This window comes from Lutjanus erythropterus, chromosome 22, assembly GCF_056507025.1.
Source record: "Lutjanus erythropterus isolate fLutEry1 chromosome 22, fLutEry1.hap2, whole genome shotgun sequence".
NCBI lineage: Eukaryota > Metazoa > Chordata > Actinopteri > Lutjaniformes > Lutjanidae > Lutjanus > Lutjanus erythropterus.
The window spans coordinates 28370647-28393366 of NC_139338.1; the positions used below are offsets into that span (position 1 = coordinate 28370647).

At 37.6% G+C, this 22720-nt stretch overlaps 3 protein-coding genes across 3 annotated transcripts; 1 reads left to right on the top strand and 2 right to left on the bottom strand.

Moving 5' to 3' along the window:
• Nucleotides 1-497: 497 nt before the first annotated feature.
• Nucleotides 498-7750, bottom strand: LOC146307092 (tetraspanin-8-like). Its single transcript, XM_084710642.1, has 9 exons — nucleotides 7593-7750; nucleotides 5595-5666; nucleotides 5392-5508; nucleotides 4985-5059; nucleotides 4665-4760; nucleotides 3359-3472; nucleotides 3234-3269; nucleotides 3064-3147; nucleotides 498-2781 (listed from the first exon to the last, which is right to left on the bottom strand). The coding sequence occupies exons 1-9, from the start codon at nucleotides 7650-7652 to the stop codon at nucleotides 2641-2643; spliced, it is 795 nt and encodes a 264-aa protein (XP_084566768.1). The 5' UTR covers nucleotides 7653-7750; the 3' UTR covers nucleotides 498-2640.
• Nucleotides 7751-9997: 2247 nt separating this feature from the next.
• Nucleotides 9998-11927, bottom strand: lsm8 (LSM8 homolog, U6 small nuclear RNA associated). The gene is made up of 4 exons (XM_084710813.1): nucleotides 11710-11927; nucleotides 11415-11455; nucleotides 10697-10824; nucleotides 9998-10410 (listed from the first exon to the last, which is right to left on the bottom strand). The coding sequence occupies exons 1-4, from the start codon at nucleotides 11738-11740 to the stop codon at nucleotides 10320-10322; spliced, it is 291 nt and encodes a 96-aa protein (XP_084566939.1). The 5' UTR covers nucleotides 11741-11927; the 3' UTR covers nucleotides 9998-10319.
• A 1121-nt stretch (nucleotides 11928-13048) lies between these two features.
• Nucleotides 13049-21045, top strand: fbxo7 (F-box protein 7). Its single transcript, XM_084711338.1, has 10 exons — nucleotides 13049-13168; nucleotides 14782-14904; nucleotides 15414-15672; nucleotides 17844-18077; nucleotides 18526-18670; nucleotides 18852-18935; nucleotides 19027-19122; nucleotides 19868-20044; nucleotides 20129-20169; nucleotides 20755-21045. The coding sequence occupies exons 2-10, from the start codon at nucleotides 14783-14785 to the stop codon at nucleotides 21034-21036; spliced, it is 1440 nt and encodes a 479-aa protein (XP_084567464.1). The 5' UTR covers nucleotides 13049-13168; nucleotide 14782; the 3' UTR covers nucleotides 21037-21045.
• Nucleotides 21046-22720: the final 1675 nt, after the last annotated feature.

Here is a 22720-nt window from a genome sequence, read left to right on the forward strand (position 1 = left end):
TTTGTTCTCTTCTAACATACCAAATATCTTGAGAAAAATGTCATCAAGTGTGAATAAATCAATATTTGTTTTTTTCTGTTTTTATAGGTTTGTTCATGTTTTAGATATTTTTCTTTTAATAAATAATTGATCATTTTAATTCATTAATCAAAATTATAGTTAAATAAATAAATAAGAATTTTGTGACTTTGGTGAATCCACATTAATAATTCAGTTTCCAAAATAAAACAAGCAAACTTTACAAACTGAGGCAGCAGTAGACCAACACCTCCTGTGTCCTGAGGTCAAATTCATGGTTTTGTTAATGGAGTTTAGAGAGAGAGAGATTTGTCTTGTATGACTTCAGTTTCCCATCAGAAAAGTTTGACAGCAAAGTAAAAAGTGAAAATATTCTAAATACAGCGAACACGTCATGTTGATATCTTCAGGAGTCTAAACTACAAACTATTCCTTTAATATAAAAGCAGTGAAAAATGTGATTTCACACAGAAGCAGAGTTTCTTTTATGTTTTTAATTTCTTGATCTACAGTTTCAGCTCTCAGCAGAAAGAATCAAATACAATAGAAAAAGAGATGAAAACGTCTAAAGAATATTTCCCTTTTCTCTAGTTTTACTGGCTTTTCATCCGATACAGTGACGTTCTTTTAAACATTCAGTTTTTCTCTTCCCTTCTGCTTTTCATTATAAAAAAAATAAATTTAAGCCTCCGTAAAGCAACAGCACGCATGCTTTTAATTTTGCCTCGAAAGCTTCGTCAACACAGTGCTCGGTTTTTCAAAATAAAAGCCTCAACTTCTTTGCTTCTGCCAGGTTCTTCATTTTTTTTTAAACATCATGCTGGTTTGCAGGGAAATGTGGATTATGAAGAGTCGTTTTAAGACGAGCGTATAAAGCTACAGTTAATGTTGTCGACAGGTGATGACAGTAACAGACAGAAAAGACCCACAGTGACATTCACGACAAAAAGTACTTGATATAATGTATATATAATATTATTAAAAAAAAAATAACTGAGGCGAGAGTGATCACTTCTACAGACGTACCACAGGTGGATAAACTCGGTCCGTCAGGGTTAGGAACAAAAAAAAAAAAGTAGCTTTATGCTGTCAGAAATAATTGAATAAAATAAAAAAATATTGCAGTTATCTGGTTTATTTCAGTGCTTCTGCAGAGCAAACTTTGTTTCTGGCACTTCTGGTTTTTATAATCAAACTATAAGGCTGTCTGCTGCAGGGTTGGTTGTTTTTTTTTGCATTTGCTGAACCAACTGAGACTTAGGAAAAACTCCTGGGTTAAAAGAGGCTCTCTCTTTTTGCATTGTGTCATAAAACATGAGTGAAATGACCTTCAGTTCAGCCAATGAACAGAATAAAAAGAGAAGCCAGAGAGGATGTTGGTAAAGATTTTTTTTTTCTTTCCCCCACCCTCCAAATAACAATGTCTGAAAGTCTTGCCAACAAAAAAAACTAAATTGTCACTTTTTTCTATGAAGTTTGGTTCTAATTCTTTTCTGTGTTCGCCTCAAGAAGCAAAATTTGAGATTTGAATCTAAAAATTCACAGAACTGAGTTTCCAGTGGGTATCATTTCTCCTTCAATACACTAGATGTTTTTTTTTACGATTAAATCCACAAAGTTTACAAGTTTGGTTGCATCCAGTCGTTGATCAGGGCCAAAATTCAAAGTAAAAACCGTTTATCCTGGTAATGTGTAAAGATTCTGACATGACCTGAAAGTCTTGATTTTAAGGTTTTGAAAAATGATCTAAAAGATGTTTTCTTGATCTAATCTTGTCAACAAAAAGTCAATTTTCAGAACCAAAGACAGAATTAATTAAGAATTAAAATTCTTTAGAACTGAGAGTTTTCCAAATCACACTGACTCCCCTTTGTACAAGATGCCAAATATATTAGAAAAACTATGAATTTAGATTAAAATCCTGGCTTTGAACGGTTATTTAGAAAAGATGCTTTTATGATCTTAAATTATTTTGCAGTCTTGACTTTCACAGAAGTGTAAACAGCTTCAGTTCATGCAGACAGGATTTCTGAGCCAAACTCCACAGAAAAAAAAACAGAATTTAGAGATTAATGTCTAATAATGTAGAACTTTTTATTTCTGTAAACAAAATAAACACTTTTCTTTTTTATCATTACCCCCCAAAAATTCTGTGCAATTTTTTTTGTTGCAAACAAAAAACAAAACATAAACAAGAACATTTTGTTGCAAACAATGCAACATAATTATTATTAAAAAAAAACTTTACAAACATCCTCTGTGGTCGTATGAAAACAAGCAGATTGAAACAAATATACAAGCCCATTGATAAGCCCCGCCCACCTGCACACCAACCAATCAGCTTCACTCTCAGCCAGTTTAAAATGAATAATGACGCCCAGTGATGCTTTAGTTACAGTTTCCATTGATCTCAGTGGAGGCGGAGACACTCAGGACTCCTCACAGTGACGTAAGGCACTTTGGACACAGTTACTGTCCTCGACCTGCATATTTCTCACCTCAAATTCAAGAATAAACAGAAACAACAGAAACAACCTGACTTCCTGCACCTGTACATCAACCTAACAACAGAGCAGAGAAGAAGAAGAGGAGGAGGAGGAGGAGGAGGAGGTGCTGCTCCTCTCAGTACTGTGGAGGGTTGTGCAGCTCCTGGTATTTGGGAGGTGCTGCAGAGAAGATGGTGGGGACGGTCAGCAGGACGGTGGGTCTGTCGGGGTAACGCAACTGGTGGATCATGAGGGAGGACAGAGCCATGCCCAGCAGCTGGAAGGAGACACGGGGAAGGTCAGGTACAGGTGTTTTCAAAATAAAATCCTCATCGTCAAAAAACCTCTGTGAGGTTTCAAACTCACACAGCGAACAAGCTAACAGATAGAACCAGTGGGTCATGTGAGGTTCTAATGGTTCCTGCTCTGAAATACTTTAAAATCTTATTAATGCTCTAAAATAAGACATGAATCTCCTAAATAATGCTCAAACATAAAATGCTATTAATGCTCTAAGAAGAGTGTCATTAATGCTGTAAAATAAGTTATTGATGCTCACCGCCAGCATAGCCAGGGTGAAGAAGACGCCAATCATGACGTCAGCGACCAGCAGGACGTAGTGCATGATGATCGGGAAACAGGTCTGAAGACGACAGGAGAGAAAACGTCACTTCTGACATCAGTTCATCTCACAGTTCATCTGCTCTGAATTCATGTAAACGTACTGACCTTGGCGTAGACGTACTTTCCCGTCTGCAGGACGTGCTGTGAGAGAAGAAACTCGTCAGCGGACCGAATTTAAAAAAAAAACATGGTTCAGGACAATAAAGACTTCGGTTCGGCGTGAAACTCACCAAGTAGGTGATCGGCTGACACTCGCTCTCCTCCACCTCCTGCTGGCTGCACAGACAGGAGTCGGGGATGTTCTGCTCCCAGTCCTTAGAACTGAACAGACCACAGCAGTGCAGCTAAACACCACAGAAGAAGAAACAAACCGTCAGTAACAGGAAGTGTGTGCAGTGTCATCTTTTTATTTAGAAACACGTTGCTGAAATATTTAACTGACAACTATATTTTCATTGTTACTGCATCCAGATACTAAATGATACACAAACACTGGGAGAGAAAAGACGTATGTTTTCAATTACAAGAACAATAAAAACTTTAAACTATATATATATATATATGTATATGTATATTTCAACTTTTTGATTTATTTTTTTTCATTTATACATTCTCTGTATAGCTTCATATTTTTTGCTTTATAGTTGCACATTTATTTTCCAGCTCTTCTAATTATTCTGTTTTTTATGGAATTAAACTTTGAAGTATTTTATGATCCCAGAATCACTGCGAGTTCCTCTCAGTAAAAAACCCTCAGTTTTTTGGTTTCTGAATTTTATATAACGAGAAATTTGACCTTTCAGATGAGATGAAAATCTGGACTGTAAGTAAATTAACTGAAGGGCAGAAAACATTTTGTTTTGTGTTTTATTTCTGTAAAAAAAAAAGTCACATCATGTTCGGAGAGTCGACTGCACCAAAATCTGAGAAAAAACAGAATAAAACCAAACTGAAAGTTAAAACTTTGCACATTTTTGAAAGATATGAAAAAATAAAGGAACTAAAAGTTTTAATACAACTTCGATAAGGAACTTATTGTAACATGTTCCTCTTTATTTTGGTTTTGAAGTTCGTGTTCTCAGTTTTTCACTTTCATGAGAAGAAAAAACAGTGAAGATAAACAAAATAAAACTCAGATTCTTCCTCTTGATGACGATTAAAGCGGGAGCGGCCTGACCCGACCTGATCTGTGGAGTCAGGAGCTTGTTTGCATGATGATAAATTAACTTCCTCTTGGCTGCTCTCCACTTTTTGATTTACATTTCTGCCTGACAACACACCTGACAGCCAGCCAGCCAATCAGGTGGCTCGGGGGCCACACCTGGCTGCTCTCTGAGGAATTCTGGGAGTGGAAACTGGTCGGACTCGATCGATAACCGCTGGAAACTAAATCGGTCAGATCACATGATCGCAGCGGCAGGCGGAGCTTGACCGGTCGTCATGGAGATGAGATTTGTTCAAATATCTGCTCTCAGCGTCGGCGTTTGATTCATTTTGTCTGCAAATATAAAGACTTTTGTTTTGTGTGTAACTTACCTGAGACTGCAGAGCGTTCGCCATGTTCTTCACATCGTCTGAAGTTTTGTCCAGAGGGACGAACTCGCTGAACTTCTCCTTCAACACTCCCTCCAGCTGCACGCGCGCACACACACACACACACACACACACACACACACACACAGTTACTATGGTTACAGATTCAGTTCATGTGTAAAGACATTTTGTTTGGCTGCTGAGGAATAAAATTATACTTTCAAGTCAGTTTTTTATTTTGATTAATTAATAAAGAAATATATAATGAAACTAGACGGAACCTGCGGCTAGTAGAACCAAAAGTAGAACGTCAGCGGTGTTACCTTGGGGCGGGCGACGGCCGTGGGAATCCCAGCTCGCAGCATCAGCAGGCTTCCGATGACCATACAGACGAGGAACTGTCCAGGAAAACAGGAAGAGAACACGACATGTTCACCACAATGACAGAACTTCACACATTACATCACAGAGTTTCAGTAAAGATGAAATATTTAGAAAGCTGCTCATTTCAGAGAAAAAAATTACTCAATCCAGTGTTTCCCTGTTTTCCAAATTAAACCATGAGGTGCTACAGAGAAACCACACGTCACTTCCGCAGGATGACTACACACAATATATACATTTTTCTCTTGAAGTGTCAGTTTCCTCAGAAGCCTCATCCTTGAATCAGTCAGTTCCCAGAAAGTGAAGTTTATCTGCAGCCGCTGAGTCAGCTGATCTCTGTACTCACCACGATCAGGGCCACTCTGCTCTCCTTCTGGGCCCCGTAGGCTCCCAGGATGGCAATCACCATGGTAACAGCACCCACGACATAGAGGACGATGAGGCCGGCGGTCCGACCCTCCAGCTGAAGGAAGACATGATTGGCAGATTAAGATATTTTTGTTTGTTTGTTTGTTTTACTTTGGATGTTTAAAATAAGCTTGTTCTTACGTTGTCGCCTCCATCAATATTTGTGGCGGCCTGACAGAGCAGAGCGAGCGCGATGATGACTCCACCAATGATCTGAAAAACACAAAACACACACCTTCAGTAAAGTGAAAGCAGACAGGAAGTGAAACTTTACCTCGCATGGTAAAAGACCATCAAAACCACAAACTGTAGCTGTTCTTAATTTCCTGTCAGATACTTCTGATGGAAAACCACTGATGTATAAACCAAACATTGTTCTCTCCAAAAGCAACAAAACAGCTGCTGGTCTACTGCTGCCTTGATCTGTTTGTTTGTTGCTCTTATTTTGACACTTTGGTGCTTTAAAAAGTCAGTTCACATTCACCAAAGTCACACAATAACACAAACAAACTGTGAGATCGAGGCAGCGGTATCCATGGCAACTCCTGTGTTCTGTGAGCTAAAATTCATGGTTTTTCCTATGGAGTTTAGTTGGTCTGGAAAGAGCAAAATTTGGCTTATGTAATAATTTTCCATTAGAAAATGCAGACCAAGTACTCAAAAAAACTGCAGTATGGAAGTGCCAAAGAAATGTCTGAGGTCGTTCATCAACAGAATTCCCATTACACCCTTTATTTATCAGAGAGGATCGAGTGTAAACGCTGTAAAACTTCCCACCCAGGATGCCAGCAGATATATTGGTACCAGATTCATTCATCTGCGTCACAAATCCTGTCGTGCTGAGCCTCTAATCTCCACCTCACAAAACTAAACTGATGACTGTTTTGGGGGAGAAAAGTGTCTTCAGTTACTGTAAATAAACACCAGCAGGAGCTTTTATTGTGAAAAGGTTCCAAACCAAAACTTTATGTGGAACACAAACAGCTGAAAACTATTAAATCTAATTGTTGTTTTGTCCTCAGAGCGTCCGGAAACCAGCAGATAAAAAACACAAAACCGAAACCAGAGCTAACAGGAGCGGATGAAAAGACTATTATTATTATTATAAGAAACTATTTTATAACCTTTAAAGACATTTTTCAATGAAAAAAACTGTTTATGATTCCAACTTCTAAAATGTGAGGATGATTAAATAACTTAAATAAAGGGGACATTTGAGGACACCACCCTCGAACCAACACCGAGACCACTGTTTTAAAACATTAAATAACACAGTAAAAGCTATTTGAAAGGGTAAAACAATGTTAAACCTAAAAAACAAAACATGATTTTCTACACAAAACTGGTCAGTTTAAAACAGTCAAATACAGCTACAAAAACTGAAAAAAATAGCTAAATAATGGCCCACTTACATTGGAAAAATAATCTAATAAAACTATTTTTCATAAAGTCTTTGAATTATTAATTATTTTTGGTCAAAATCACCAAACAATCCAAAGACATGCAATGACTGTGCACATTTGACACCCACAGACACGTGCAAATATATGCGGTTTATGTATTACACATTACAAACTATGAATCTGACTCATTTTTTAATTCAGACTAAATATTTTTCTAATTTTTAAATTGGTTTGTTTTAATTTTCAAAGCTCCCGTTGAAATCTGCACCCAAGTTAAATATAAACTTGCACCCAGTTATTATTTTTTTGCCAATTAAAACCATATTTTTAAGTGTTTAACTACGTTAAATTTGCCGTTATAAAACTCAAAATATTGTCCTAAACCCAAGAGACCCGATAATCTCCACTACGCACTTTTTATTCCCAATGAGAGGTTCGTGTCTAGGTGGTAACTCCCCAGATCGCGGGAGATCTCGCGAGAGTTTTAATTATAACCCCAAATAATGTCTTTGCCGAACATTAACCAAATGGTTTAATGTCTATACCTAAGCAGAACTTAATCACAATATTTTAAAAATTAAATGTTCTATACAGTATGAAATGTGAAGACGTAACTCGTGCAAATCTCGCGAGAGTTTCACTAATCGAGGGTTCCTGTTTGGACACTACAATTGGGACGCAGTGATAAGATCCTGCATTAATTAAAGGCGACGTTTTTTAAAAGGCCCTAACTCACCGCGAAGAAGACGTTGAAGACGGTGAAGATGCATTTGAGGCAGCTGTTGATCTGCGCCATTTTCACAGGTGAAAAAACAACAAAAATACAGTAAAGTTTGTCCCGTTCAGCTCCCACTACTGCAGCGAAGCACACTGAGGTCAGAGCGGGAGGGTGAGCTGGTTTTAGGTGACAGGAGGCACCGGAGGGGTGAGGGGCGGGGCTTCCAGTAAACAACAAAGAGGAGGCGCCGGACGGAGCGCTTCCGGTGGCTGTTGGAGGAACAGAAAGAGAGGGAGGGCGGGAGAGGCAGGCCTTATTCCGGGAAGGGAAATGGAAAATTCCCATTGTTCTGTAAGAGGGGCAAGCTGCGGAGCATTCAAGGTCTCTGGGCCAAAAGGCTGTCTGGGATTTCAGAGGCGGGCGGAGTTATGTCCAAACATGTATCCTACAAAAATCCAGGTCCCGGAAATTACTCGCTTCTTTTACCAGCAGAGAGAAAACCAAAAACTACAGTTTAGTGGTTGATTATTGTAATTCCAGTGAAGTACATGTGGAAGGAAAAATATAGTTCTACCTTTATTTGGTGGAAAGTGACGAAAGTATCAGCGTTGCAGAAGCCAAATATTCTCAAATAGAATTATGAAACTAACTCAAGAAGCTTATAGCAACTTAAAGACAGTGATGTTCTGTAAAACTTGGAAGAGAGTCAAATATTTCACTCAAAATGAGAAAACTGACTTTAAGAATTTATTTTCTTAATTTAAGATGAACAGTTTAAGCTCATAATAAGATATATTTTCTTGAAATAGAATATTTTGGCTTATTGATTGAGCTGACTTTAAGAATCTACAATGTAAACTGAGAATATTTAAAAATGTAAAACTTACAATAAGACAATTACAACATTTAATTCAAAAAGCATCCAGACATGTTACAGTACAAAAACCCTGAAGACTTTACATTACATTACTGAACTCCAGCTGGGAAAAGAATTATACCAAAGATCATTTCATTTGTCTTGTTTAGGACTTGAAAGTTTAAATTTAGGACTTGGGATTTGAGAGCAAAAACTTGATTTGATGAATCAAACACAAAATATTTCCATGCAGTTTTTAATTTATTACAGGCTTAAAAACACAGAGGACAAAACAGACAAACAAGTTTAACGATAAAAAAATGACTTTTATGTTAGAAAAGTGAAACCTTTTTTCTCCTGATGACACAAAGAAGAGCAGCAGTGAGGCAGAGAAAGGAAAGTGAACTGAGGGATTATGCAACACCTGGACTGAATCACAAACACAGTTGTTCTGTAGAAACCCTGTAACTCCAGTTCCTCACATGTGTCGGGGAGATGTGAGGTTTCTGAGTGTGTCGGGTGGTGTAATGAGTCACTGCAGAAGAATGAGATTAAAAGAAGACAAGCTGTTTGTAGCTGAACATCCAGATGTGACGGAGGAAGTTCTTTAAGAAACACACTCCTATGTTTATTATGTATTGTCTTCAGTTTCTCGGTGTATTGATTTATGTTTCCTCCTGTACAATAAAGGGAAATAACTCATAATTAATTTGGGATGTTTCCTGTGCAGATAAATAAAGGCTCAAGGCGCCGCTTTAATACTTCAGATATCTTCAGAAAGGATTATAAAAATGCTTCTTCTGTTTTGATTGAGTTTTTATATTTTCTGGAGTCTCTGATGAAAAGGTGTCTTTAGTTGGTGCTGAAGTCAAATGATCAGCTCGTCATCAAGCCTCTACAGAAACCTGATAACGAGCTGATCATTTGAATCAGGTGTGTTGGAGCAGAAACATCTAAAACATGCAGGACAGTAGGCTTTGAGGACCAGGGTTGGGGAACACTGGTTTAATTGACATGAACCTGACCACAGTGCAGTGTAGCTACTGCCCCCTACAGGCTGCAGTGTGCATTACACCTCACAGGACACAACAACATACTGATGACACAGTTATTCATCTTATTTAATGTGAAAATCTGCTCTAGTCTGTGTGTGTGAACATCCTGATGTCTGCAGAGCTGCAGCTTCACTCTTGGTTTTGTCTGAAGGCACTTTTCCTCCATCAGACTCTCCGAACTGTAAACACACGTCACCAATGAAAGGCAAGAGCTGTTTGCTGAGATGGATCTATAAAATGTCAAGAAAAAGTGAAAATGCTAAACTCAATGGACAAAATACAGTCAAGTATAGACTGGAAGTGAGTTGCTGTGTTTTAAGTGTGTTGTTTTCTCAGTTTCCTTGTTTTATTGTTTCTGGTTTCTTTACTCCTCTCTGACAGTAAACTGAATATATTTGAGTTGTGGACAAAACAAGACATGGATGTCAAATGATGAAAATAATTCTTGGTTGCAGCCCTAAACGCAGTATTCATACACTGTGGTAAGACAGTAAACAAACAAAGACGACGTGTCCAAACATGAGAAATGAAACTTTATTTAACAATCTCAATCTGACAAAAGCTAACTGGAAGCATAAAAAAGTTAATCTAACAAACTCGATCAATTCAAATCTTTATTTATAAAAAATACAAACAAAAACGTCACTTCAAGAGTCTGAAGCCTCACAGAGTTTTCTACATTTTTAAACTTTATTTAACTTCAGTTGGTCTGATCCAGAAAACTCAGTGAACCATCATCTGAAAACTCCTGTAACACACAGCTGAGTCATGCTGCCATCTGTTGCCATGGAGACACAGTGTGAGGAGGAGGAGGAGGAGGAGGGGGGTCAGAGGTCAGTGGACGACAGAGTTGAGCGGCTCGGCTCTGATGTTTCCTAAATCCAGAGTTGAGTCCGTCTCCTCGTCGATCTCCCCGATCACCGCCCTGAAACACACAAACAAACAAACAAACAAACACACGTTTACATTCAGTATCAATTACATATCAGTTCATGAAATAAATTTATATTTCTGTATATCTTTGTCTTTTATGTTTATTTCTGTAAATTTTTCCATTTTGAAATTTTTCCCATATTTATTTCCACATGAGCAAAAAGTTTGTTAAATGTAATGCAAAAATCAAATCAAATCCGCACAGAAATGTGTTGGACCAACAGTCCACAGTGTTTGTCTGGGTGTTATTAACAGGTCAAAGGTCAAAGGTCACTCACACGTTGTCTCCTCTGACGATGTAGAGTCCCAGCACCACCTGCTCCACCCCCTGACTGGAGCTGAACACTCGCTCATGACTCTCATCCAGGATCAGGTTGATGGTCTGATCGAAGCCCTTCAGAGTGCCCTGAACACACACACACACACACACACACACACACACACACAGAATAATACAAATTAACACACACACACAGGTGAGGTCAGACTGTTCTGGATCAATCTGATTCCTGAGAACATTTAACTTTCCACAAAAATGCTTTACAAAAACAAACAAACAAACAAACAAACAAACAAAAAAACTCATAACAAAACAATAAAATTAAAAATACTCTGTTTTACTGAAGTTGTTTCACTGTATTCTCTAATCCACTTTTTTCCTGAGGACCCACGTTTTTAAAATCGTCAAACCATCGTGACCCACGTGACAATAAGTCTTATCAATAAATTCTGGGTTCATGTTAAATGCATTAATGATCTTTACTGGCCATTTTTACTGCCATTCTCGCATTTTCCTATATTATATTGACGCTTTATTAAAAATAAATACACGTTAAAACTTTATGAATGATAAACAGATCGATTTTGAACAACATTCAAACCACATCATATCATGCTTTATTATACAGCTGATCAATCAGTTAATCAATGAATGTATTGAGTAATCATTCCAAAACAAAAACACACACGGATAGTGGAGGATGTATTTGAACTCACCACGATCATCCTGCCGTCTGAGGTGATGATGGCCACAGTACCTGAACCACGGCGAGTTAAAGCAACAACACACTTTACTGGTTAAAACACTGAATAAATTAATATTAATAACAAAACAAACACTGTTAAGTCTGAATACACTCCGGAACTGTTAAACAGATGAGCTACACTTCTGTATGTTCTGTAACTACACTAATATCACTACAAGCCTGGACGTTAAGCTAACTAGCATGTATCCATTCATTCAGACGGGCAGTTAGCATGTTAGCAGCTAATAACAGCAGCAGCAGGATACGGTTGATGTAGCTCTCCAGTGCCGTGGACATGCTGCTGCCTGCCGGGCTCGGTGTTCACTGATCCGGGGGTCGGTGAGTGTTTCCACCGGTGAGCTGGAGGAGAAGAAACGGTGCAGAAACGACAGGAAAAAAAACAAAACAGAAACAGCAGCAGGAGCTAACAGCGACAACACACCGGAGAACAGACAGAACTAATCCAACACCGAGTCACCGGGCAGAGCAGAGCAAAACAGGCCGGGGAGCAGAGCACCGAGCGCAAACGTCACATCCTGTTTATGTTTTAATAAATAAAATAAATAACAAAAACGTGTTTTGTTTAGTTATGAACCATTCTTTACCATAATACAAGGAAAATAATTTAAATTCTTTATTTTTCTTGTTGTTAAATCCTTTTCTGTAGATAGATAATCATGTGATGAAGGCTCCTAATGGTTTATTTCATTTAATGAAAAGTCATCTTCATTTTCAGGAATTACTAAAAATAGAATTTTGGAACATTTTTACAGCTTCTGATTGGCAGAGTTCATGGTTATCATCTTATAATTCTGTATCACTGTTGAGATTAAATAAGTACATGTCAAAGTTTTAGACAATGATATATATCTGATAAATCTGCATCCTTCCAAATTTCTAGATGGTGAAGACAAAATTAAATTTGGCAACAAGAACAAGAACAAGAATCTCTGAGGCACTTTACCATTGTATCTTACATTAAATTGCTTGCTCAGTTTATTTATTGTGTAAAACAAATAATAGTGCAAACTTTCAGTGTAAAAATGTCATTACTCATCACTGACTTTATAAACTGTATGACTGTATAATCACTCCTGCATGATAAATTTCACATACATAAATGTAGAATGGCAATTAATACCCCCAACTTCACCAGATGTTATGTGAATTTAAAGTCAATGTAGACCCTACTACGTATTAACCTTAAAATAAAAAGTAACAAACTGTCCAACTGTACAGTGAACTCTCCTATGAAGACTAATGTAGTTATATATTTTCCCTTCTTTTTTCTAATTATAATTTTCTATTAATAAAATTTGTGTATACCAAGGTGTGTTTTTAATTAATATTATTTATTTATTTACTTATTTGCTTGGATTTAATATACAGAATTTGGTTTAATATTAAAGAAAAGCCGATACAATACAATACAATACACAATCATATCAATAAATAATAATACATAATATTAATAACCCTTTCCTTTTCCTCATGCTTTGCCCTCTTTTATGAAAGAGCTATTTTTGAGTTTTTGTTGGGTTCTTTTGTCCATTTCAAAACTAATAAATGAAGTTTTATTTTGAAAATCTTTATTTTGAAAACCGGAAGTAGTCTGTCTACGTGCCGTCTGTTATGACGCTGCTCTGTGTTGTCAGTGTGTTTACATGCGATTTACACAGAGAAACGATACAAAACGATCTGGATTCAGTCACTTTAATCGTTCATGTAAGTGTTTTTGTGTCTGTCTGTGCAGCTCTGGTTGATTTCAGTAACTAACCGGTGGTTTAACAGATCAACTAACTAACGTAGGTTAGTTAACACCAGCTAGTTAACTAGCAAGTTTCACTGTTACGCAGCAACTTTAACCCAAACGTTAGTTAGCAAACATTCAAGAAACGAAAACGAAACTTTTAATTTCTTCTCAAATATCAAGACAGATTTTATGACAGACTTTAATTTTTTCAACCTGTTTCTGTCTTCTTTTATTTAGTTATGTGTGGTGGGTTTGTGCTGTTAGTTCCTAACGTTAGTTAACAGTAAATGAAGATATTCTGAATGTGAATTTTGTGCTAAATTACAAAACAGCAGTTTGGCTAAAACAACGTCAATAATGACTCATCAGAAAACTAAAACTGGAGGTTTCTGATGGAATTTCGTTCCTTTGTAACTTTAATTGTCACCTAGGAAGAGTTGTTTTAACTAGATGTTGTCAGCAGGATAACTTAGAACATAGTAATGGTGGACAAATATACGATATATAGCCACATATGAAAGATTCATTCAAAGTAGTTCATGAGAAAATGCACAAATCTGTCAGGGTGGTCTGCTTTAGACACGAGTATCCTTCCACCAAACTCCATGAACTTTCCAGCCAGTTTTAGAGAAACCTGTCATCCTGGTTTTGAACTATCCTGCCAAAAAGGCACAATTCAGTCCTCTTGCTATGTGGCCAAAAGTATGTTACTTCATAAGAAAATATAGATTTATACAAAGATGATTTGTTGTATAACTAGTAATATTTCCACCAAATTCCATTCATTTTCAACCATATTTTAGTGAAACCTGTCATGGAGCAATCATACTAAAAAGACTGACAAATTTTAGTTGTGCTTTTTGTAAAAAACAGATTAATATATATTATCAGGTGTGCTATATGGCCAAAGGTATGTGGACAAAAGTTACTGGTAAGAAAATGCACATTTGTTGTTCTGTTGTAGAAACAGTCATCTCTCCACCAAACTCCATTCACTTTTAACCAAATTTTAGTGAAAAGTGTTTGAAATATTTTCAAGCTATCCCGCTAAAAATTAGAAACTCAGTTTACACTGCCATCATATATAAATCCAAATTACTTTTATTCAATTTCAAAGCAGTAGTTCATGAGAAAATATAAAGGATGTTGAAATTGCACCTGTCTACCAAACTTCTTTAACTTCTCATCAAATTTAAGTGAAAACTGTCTGCCAGTTTTAGCAGCAGCATGCTAAAAAAATCAAACTAAATTCTGTTATGTTTGTGTGTAAAAACACACACACACACACACACACACACACACACACACACACACACACAAACACACACACACACACACACACACAAACAAAAAAACAACAACAAAACTATCAGATGAAGGTGTAATATTATGTATGTTACATGGCCAAAAGTATGTGGACTGAATGTATTGATATGGTTAATGTTGTTCACAGTCAAAAATGTTAATAGCTAATAGAATAACCAAAAAAGTGCCATATTTATCTGCAGTATTTGAGGAGGAGCGCAGGTGATCAGCTTGATTATTCTAAAGTCTGTTCATGTTTTTATTAATTTGTCGTCTCCAGTATGAAGCTGCGGGTTCGGATCAACCGGCAGACCAGCAGGGTGGAGTTACTGGGAGAAGAACCCAGTTTGAAGGAGCTCATTGATCACATCAGGGAGTCGGTTTTGTCTTCTCATGGCCTCAGGTCAGATATGGATTTATTTTATGTTAATGTGTGTTCATTACTTTCTTTTCAAATATTTTAATAGAATCAAAAAGTCAAAAAAATTAACATTTTAACTTTTTAGTTAGCAAACAGTTCTATATCCTGTAACCTGTAGGCTAGCAAGCAATGATGTGACATTTTATGAACTTTTCAGCTAACTAGCAAACAATGCTACATTTTGTTATTTTTTAGCAAGCTAGCAAACCATTTGATTCTTATGAAGGAGCAGCTGAAAGTTAACATTCTCCTCTCTTATTGGTTAAACTTGGATTCATTAAATAGAAATTTAGGTTTTAATTTTGCAGCAGAGCTCTGCTTAATTTAAAATCTGGATTTACTCATTTTAAACCTAGTTCCACTAAACTCCCATTAGAACTTAGATCTTATCTTAAATGAATCTTTGTTGGTGGAGTTAAAGTTTGAAGTCCAATCATGTCAGGATATTTGATTTCTCTGGTGTGAAACGTTGTTTTCTGTTTGTCTCTCAGTGCAGAAACAGAGTTCAGTTTGTCTCTGAACGGCTCAGAGCTTCTGTCAGACACCGGTCAGACTCTGTCATCCTGCGGCATCGTCCCTGGAGATTTGATCTGTGTCGTCCTGCCTGAACCTGCAGCCGCCAACCCAACCAACTCCCCCACCTCCCCCACCTCCTCTAACTCCACCAACACGCCGACCAGCAGCACAGAGAACCAGAGGAAACGACAGAACCAACAGAACCAACAGACTGCTGCCATGACATCCAACCAGGTGAGTTTCACATATCCACTGTCAGTCCAGTTATATTATAGAACTATTTTTTATTTTGTTTACTGTTGTTTTATTGTTAAATTATATTTATTTATTAAAAGAAATATAAAGTTGTTATAACTTGTATCTGACTTTCTGGCTTCTGTTTTACCATATAAAAAATGTTATGACATAGAAATGTGTCATTTTTGTGTAAACAGATTTTTAAACTTGCAGTAACAAAATGGACCTAAAAACAGGGTCCAGAATTTACAGCTGTAGTGTCAAATGTGGGTAAATTTTAGGTTGACAAACAAAATAATTAAAAAAAAATATTAAAAATGAAAAGTTAAATAAAAACTATAATAACTGACTCTGTCAGATAGAAACTGCAGTTTTTAGTTTTATAGTTTGGTGAGTAAATGAGCTCATTAAGGAACAAAGTAAAAGTGTTGTATCAGTGAGGCGTTCAGGTGAATCGTTTGATTCCAGTTTGAACTGAATCTGTTTGGATGTGTTGATGAAATTAAAACTGACGCCTTCAGTTGACAATAATCCTCACATCAACACCAGCAGCTGCCAGTGAAGCTCAGCGCGTTTAATGCTGAGTCATTTCTGTCTGAACTCGCTGCATCACATTAAACCTCAGCTGACACAGTGAGTATTGTGCTCTAAGAGCTGTTGTGTTTCACAGTTTTATTACAGCTTTTTGTCTGCATACAGACCAAAACATAAAGTTAGACTCCAGATAGGCCTTATCTTTCCTCCCTCCACCACAGTTTCTGTCTGTGAGAGTGAAAACATGAGATCTTTTTGATTTATTGATCTCTGCACACTGAAGGTCAAACTGACCCGCAGACAGACAATGAAGATGTGACATGGATCAATTCTTTAATGTAGTATAAGATAAAGAAGTAAACATGGGAATAATAAAAGCCATGAATACACAAGGAACTGTTTTTATTATGTTATTATGGAACTGAGGCATCATCTTCTATAAGGCAGGTTTATTTATTTATCATTATAAAACAGGGTTATGTATCAAGATAAAGTTGTAGTTCCCTTTTTGCTGCCCATAAAAATAACGGTAGAACCATAAACACTAGATTGGTTGAATAAATAAGTCAGAGTCAAAAAAAAATTCTAACAATGGAAAAATATTTTACAAAAGAAAAGGAAAAAGCAAACATCAGTGAAACAGCAGAACAAAGTGAGCTTCACATTTCTCACTCAGCTGTTCAAATGTACAATATATGGAGTATAATGTTCATCAGTATGTTTTCGTTAGTGTATAATCACTGGAAAATAAGAATTGTTGTATTTTTGTTACATCAGATCGACAGGCCATGTTAAACTGCCATATTTCTACGTGGGTCATTCTGATATGCATAATGTCTCAATACAGCTTAAAATGCTGGTTTGGATATTTACTTAACTGGGAAAAATGTGAAATAGACATAATTCAGAGCCTAATAAATGTCTTTTCGAGTTCAAATTGTTCAGTTTATAGTGTTGTTACTAATCCAAAACACACCTGTGCAGTAATCCTGCTGTTTGATCAGCTTCTCTATTTGCCAAACATGTCAGGTGGATGGATTATCTTGGCAAAGGAGACTTGCTCACTAACACTGATTTTAATTAGTGAACATTTTTCTTCTTTGTGCAGCGATGCCTTCAGAGGCAGGATACAGTTTAACAACAAACTTCACAGTCCAAATTATCAGGACGCTGAAACTATGGAGTCAAATAAGAGTCATTCATATTTTTAGACTGTGAAGAAATAATCACAAATAACTTCACAGCCTCCACTTTTTGGTTGAACGTGCAAAAAAATTCCATGCACATATAAAAGTTTGTGAATGTGTAGTTATGTTTTGCAGCTGTAGAAATATTTTGTGCATATGTGAAAGATTTTGGTGCACAGAGACAGAATTTTCACATGTACAACAGTTCTGTACTTGTTGAAAAGTTTTGTGTATTTGGGATTAAAATTTGTAACTTTAAAGTCAAAAGAACAGATGGGAGATTTGAGTGTCCGTCTCTCAGACTCATTTTTAAAAGTATTCATTAACCTTAACACTGCTGCTGCTTCAGGGATTTTAATGTTTCAGTTACAGACCGACGGTACCGGCTCAGGCTGTTGTTGTTCAGTGTTGTGGATTCTGAAATTTGAACATCCCTCTGTTAAACAGCCCAGCAGCAGCAGCAGCCCTGCAGCACCGACAGAGTCTGAGGAGACCACTGACATGTTGGGCTGTGAACCTTCAGTCTCCACCTGGGAACCAATGCTGTGCAGCGAGGCGGAGGAGGGTCAGGCTCCACTCTCTCTGGAGCTCCTCTACCACTCGGCCCAAAGCACGAGTCCCAGCGACGCCATCATGGTGGCCGGACACCTGCTGATGCTTGAGACAGGCTTCGTTCCTCAGGTGAGACTGCAGACAGTAGGGAGGAGCTGCTGTGGAAATTCAGCAGTTTTATTGCAATATTCTCTTTTCTTTAATACAAACTCCAATTCCAAAAACGTTGAGATGATGTGTGAAACGTAAATAAAAACAGACTGCAGTGAACTCAGATACTGCAGTCAGATAAGTCAAAAAGAGTTCAGCCTTAAGTTGTAAATCAAGCAAGAATGAGAAAGAATTTGAATTGAAATGAGTGTACATTTACAAAAAACAACAAAGTTTATCAGTTTGTCTTTGTATTGTCTGCAACTGAATATAGATTCAAAAGTTTTTGCAAGTCATTGCTTTCTGTGTTGCAATTTTTCTGGAACTGGGGTTTGAGGTATCATTTATTTCAATAATCCTCAAGATTGTTACTTTAACGAATGAAATCAGTGTGTATATTTATCCTGGTGTGTGTGTGTGTGTTCAGGGCTGCGAGCTGAAGGCCGGTGAGATGCCTGCAGGCTGGCGGTCATCGGCTGGATACTACAGGCTGCAGTACACTCACCCTCTGTGTGAGAACAGTCTGGCCATGGTGGTGGCGGTGTGTATGGGCCCAGAACTCGTCATCAACGGTGAGGTTATCATCGTTAGTTTAGGATTCTGCAGCTGTGTGATCGAATATATGCACATGTAAAATGAGAGACAGATGAGTAGAACTTACTACTATATGATTAAAATTATCATAAAAATGTAAAATGTATTTTGAATATTGAGACTTTTACTGTATTTCTGATCTGTCTGTTCTTCCTGCAGCCATCCTGAAGGTGAATCAAACAGCCGACACGGTCCGCAAACTGTGTCTGAACCCCTCCAGCTACGTGACCAACGAGTGGCCAGGTAGAGCTCTGATTGGTCCGTTTGACACCAAACAAGCATCGGCACTCCTGTAAATAACTGATAATGACGTCACGTCTCTGTTGTTGTTCAGGAGAGAGCGCTGCTGCAGCTTTCAAAGATCTGAACAAACTGTCCCGAAGCTTCAAAGACCAGCTGGCGTACCCGCTGATCGCTGCAGCGCGAGAAGGTAAACGCTCACCTCACGCAGGGTTCTTACACCTGTTACCAAGTCAAACCCCAGCAGTTTTCAAGCATTTTTAAGCTTTTCTAGCACCTCGCAGCTGTGGGAAATGACATATTTACGTACATTTATGTGTTCAAAATGATTTGGCCCCATTTCATTTCATCATGACATTAAATCAGAGGTTTGTTGTTCTGTAAACAACCAAAATGTGATACAATTTTACAGATGAGTGACAAATTAAAAAATGTGTCACCTGTCTGTAAGTAGACCAGGAAACAGGAAACATTTTAGTTCTGTTCAATCAAGAGCAACAAACTATGTAAACAGGAAGTCACTGTAGCATCTCAAGCTAGCAGATCTTCCCAAAGCTACAGTTTTAGAGGCTTAAAGATAAATAAACTTTGTTTCTGTCTGCATGCAGCATGCTAATGTTAGCTTTGCCAGGTGGTTCAGTTAGTCACACAGCAGTTACACCTGTAGTTAGTGGCATTAAATATTTCTAACAACTAATCTCACCGTAAGAATTGAAGTTACTGAGCTGCAGCCTGTTTTCATTCAGTGATGATTAAACTAAAGTTACTGAATACTGAAGTTTGAAGTGAAGATCAGCTGCTGGGGGACAGTTTGGTTTACAGACAGCAGTCAGAGACTAATACAGACAAACAAGTGGAGCAGTGAATAACAGACAGTAAACACAAAGAAGCACTGTGGTGACTGTGATGTCTCTGTGTCTCTGTCGTGTCTCCAGCGATGGCTCTGCCGGTGGCGTTCGGTCTGGCCGCTCTTCCTCCGGAGCTCCTCCTCCGAGTCCTCAGACTGCTGGACGTCCGCTCCGTGGTGAGGCTGTCCTCGGTCTGCAGACACTTTAACATCGCCACAGCCGACTCCTCGCTGTGGAGACACCTGTACCACCGAGACTTTGGAGGTCAGAGCAGCGAGTCCTTAAAAACATTTAAATATCAATGATAATGATGCATAAATAAATAAACTTGTCTGTGTCGTCGTTCAGGTTCAGGCGCCAACAGACCCAGAGACACAGACTGGAAGGAGGTGAGAGACACACAATCACCGAATATTAAACTAACTAACTAAACTAATGCTGGAGACAGACGTTTATCTTCATTATTGATGAATCTGTTGTGGTTTGTAGTGATGAAATGATTGAATCAAATTTAAACTCTTAAGTTTTGAAATAAACTAAAAAAAGTTTCCCAACCTATGCAACTTTTTTACAGACAAAAAAATCACTTAAATGAGACTGGATTCCAAAAAGTCTGATAAAAGTTACAACTTTGACCAAATGTGTAGTTCCTGAGTTCTGCCACTGTGAGGCAGTATTGATCTGAATGATTTCCATGTCAGTTGATTAGCTGTTAATAACTCAGTCAGCTGTCTGTTGATGTAAAGTTTGTTCTCTTATCCTGAAAACAAAAACCCACTTCTCTGAAAACAGACACTCACTGCTGCTGTTTAACAGTTATAAACATCTAGTCCTCCGAAAAGATTATTAATGATTTATTACGACTCATAAACAGACACTAAGTCATTAGAGAAAATTTGGTATTAATTTGAATGTGAAAAAGGCAAATAAAACCACAAGTTACAGACACTTTCTAACTTTATTTGTCTCCTCAGGTTTACAAACGTTGTTACAAACTTCGCCGTGAGCTCCAAACTTCTCGCCACCGTTCCCTCCCCCCTCTGTACCACCCCCACCAAGACATCTTCACCCCACCCGTCCCGCTCTACCCTCCCATCCCAGGGATCATTGGGGGGGAATACGACCAGAGACCAAACCTCCCCCGCGGCCTCCCCCGTCCTCGCTACGACCCCATCGCCCCCCACCAAGACCCCTTCCTCCGCCGAGCGAGACAGACGGACAGACGTCCCGCCGACGTCCGACGAGGTTTCATCTGAGGAATGTTTGTTTGTGTTTATTTATGGAAAACAGACCTGCTTTAACCACTGGAGAATCCTGCATCTCTCTTTTATGTTTTGTTTTTGTCTGCACCTTTGTATGATGCAAAAAAGCACTAATACAGGACTGAAATTCTTAAATAAAAATAAGAAAACAATTAAAATTTTGATGTTTGAAGTCATAATTTAGTTTTTTATCTCCAACACTGCCAGTGTATGGAAGCCCATTTAGGCCAGGAAAAGAAAAACAAACAAAAAATAGATGACAAGTTATTCATGATAAAAACTGAGATACACTGGAAAAACAATGGTGAGAAAGCTCATAATGTCAAAGTAAATTTTTTGAAATACAGAATTTTGGGGGTTTGGGGAGATAATTCAGAATCATGAAGTAGAAAATCATTAAGTCAGAATTCCAAAATACTGTCAAATATTTGAGTTGCGTCAGATTATGTTAAACATTCGATTGAAGGTACAATTTTGTGTTACGAAGTCAAAATTGTGAGATACGGTCGCAGTAAAACAAAATTTTCAGTCACAACTGAGTTACCGAGTCAAAATGAGGAGATGCAGAGAAAAAGGTTTGAGATAATAAAACAAAATTAAGAGTCTGGACTTAGTAAGTCAAAACTGTGATGGAAATTTATCAAAAGAATTGTTACTTTAAAACTTATTTTAAAATTTTGGAGTTCTCAAAAGTCAGAATTTGCCTTTTAAGTCATGACAAACAAAATTTTCATGATTACGAGTTAAAAAATGAAATGTTTGACTTTACTAATTCATTTGCAGAAATTGGCTTCAATACATATTTGATCAGCTCTCAAAAATTATATTAAAACAATAAGGTTATAGACACAATCAAATTTAATTTAATTATTAGTAGAACGGTGAAATTTGGTTTCTATCGGTCCATTTTGTTATGTAAATATATTTAATGTCGAATTTGCCAAAAAAATATTAACATTTGTATTAAAAAGATATCTTTGTTGTTTGTCAAGGTCGTGCATATTGATCCAAGATAATCTGGAACACAAAGGATCAATTGTTTCTTTGTTTAAACAACAGAAATTACCACAATAATTAATATTTAACTAAAACTCTCACAGAGCACAAGATGTTTTACAGGATAAATTCTGTGTAAATGTTTAAATGGTGCTGTTTATTTTATTGATGATACAATAATTGTCTAAAATTCTTTATAAATAAATGAAATAAAAAATAAAAGCATGGAAGTGTCCCCTCAATACATCCACGGTCCGGAGCTCGTGAGGCAATGACGTCATCTTTTGTCTTAAACAAAAGGTGCGCTCGTTTCAACAACCCGTTTCACCAACGACGAGGTCCTGTCTGGGCGGGCGGAGCTTGACGCGGTGGACCATCGGTGGTATGTAGAATTCTGTCAGCGGACTGAAACTGTGCTGCCGCTTCAAGTGTTTTTCATGCAACTTGCACTTATGTTGTATTTTAATGAGATGAGAATCCCCGAAGTTAAAAAACGACTCAACCGGTGAGGGATAAACTGTCCTTAAGAAAACACTGGACCGGCAAACACAGTCTGTCTCAACGGCTACATCCCTTCAGAGAACCACTGACACTCTTCTGAGTAAAACATTCACCGCTAACGTTCGTTAGCTGTGACCATAGTTAGCTAGGTGTGTTGTCTCAAAAGGAACCCTGGCTTTCT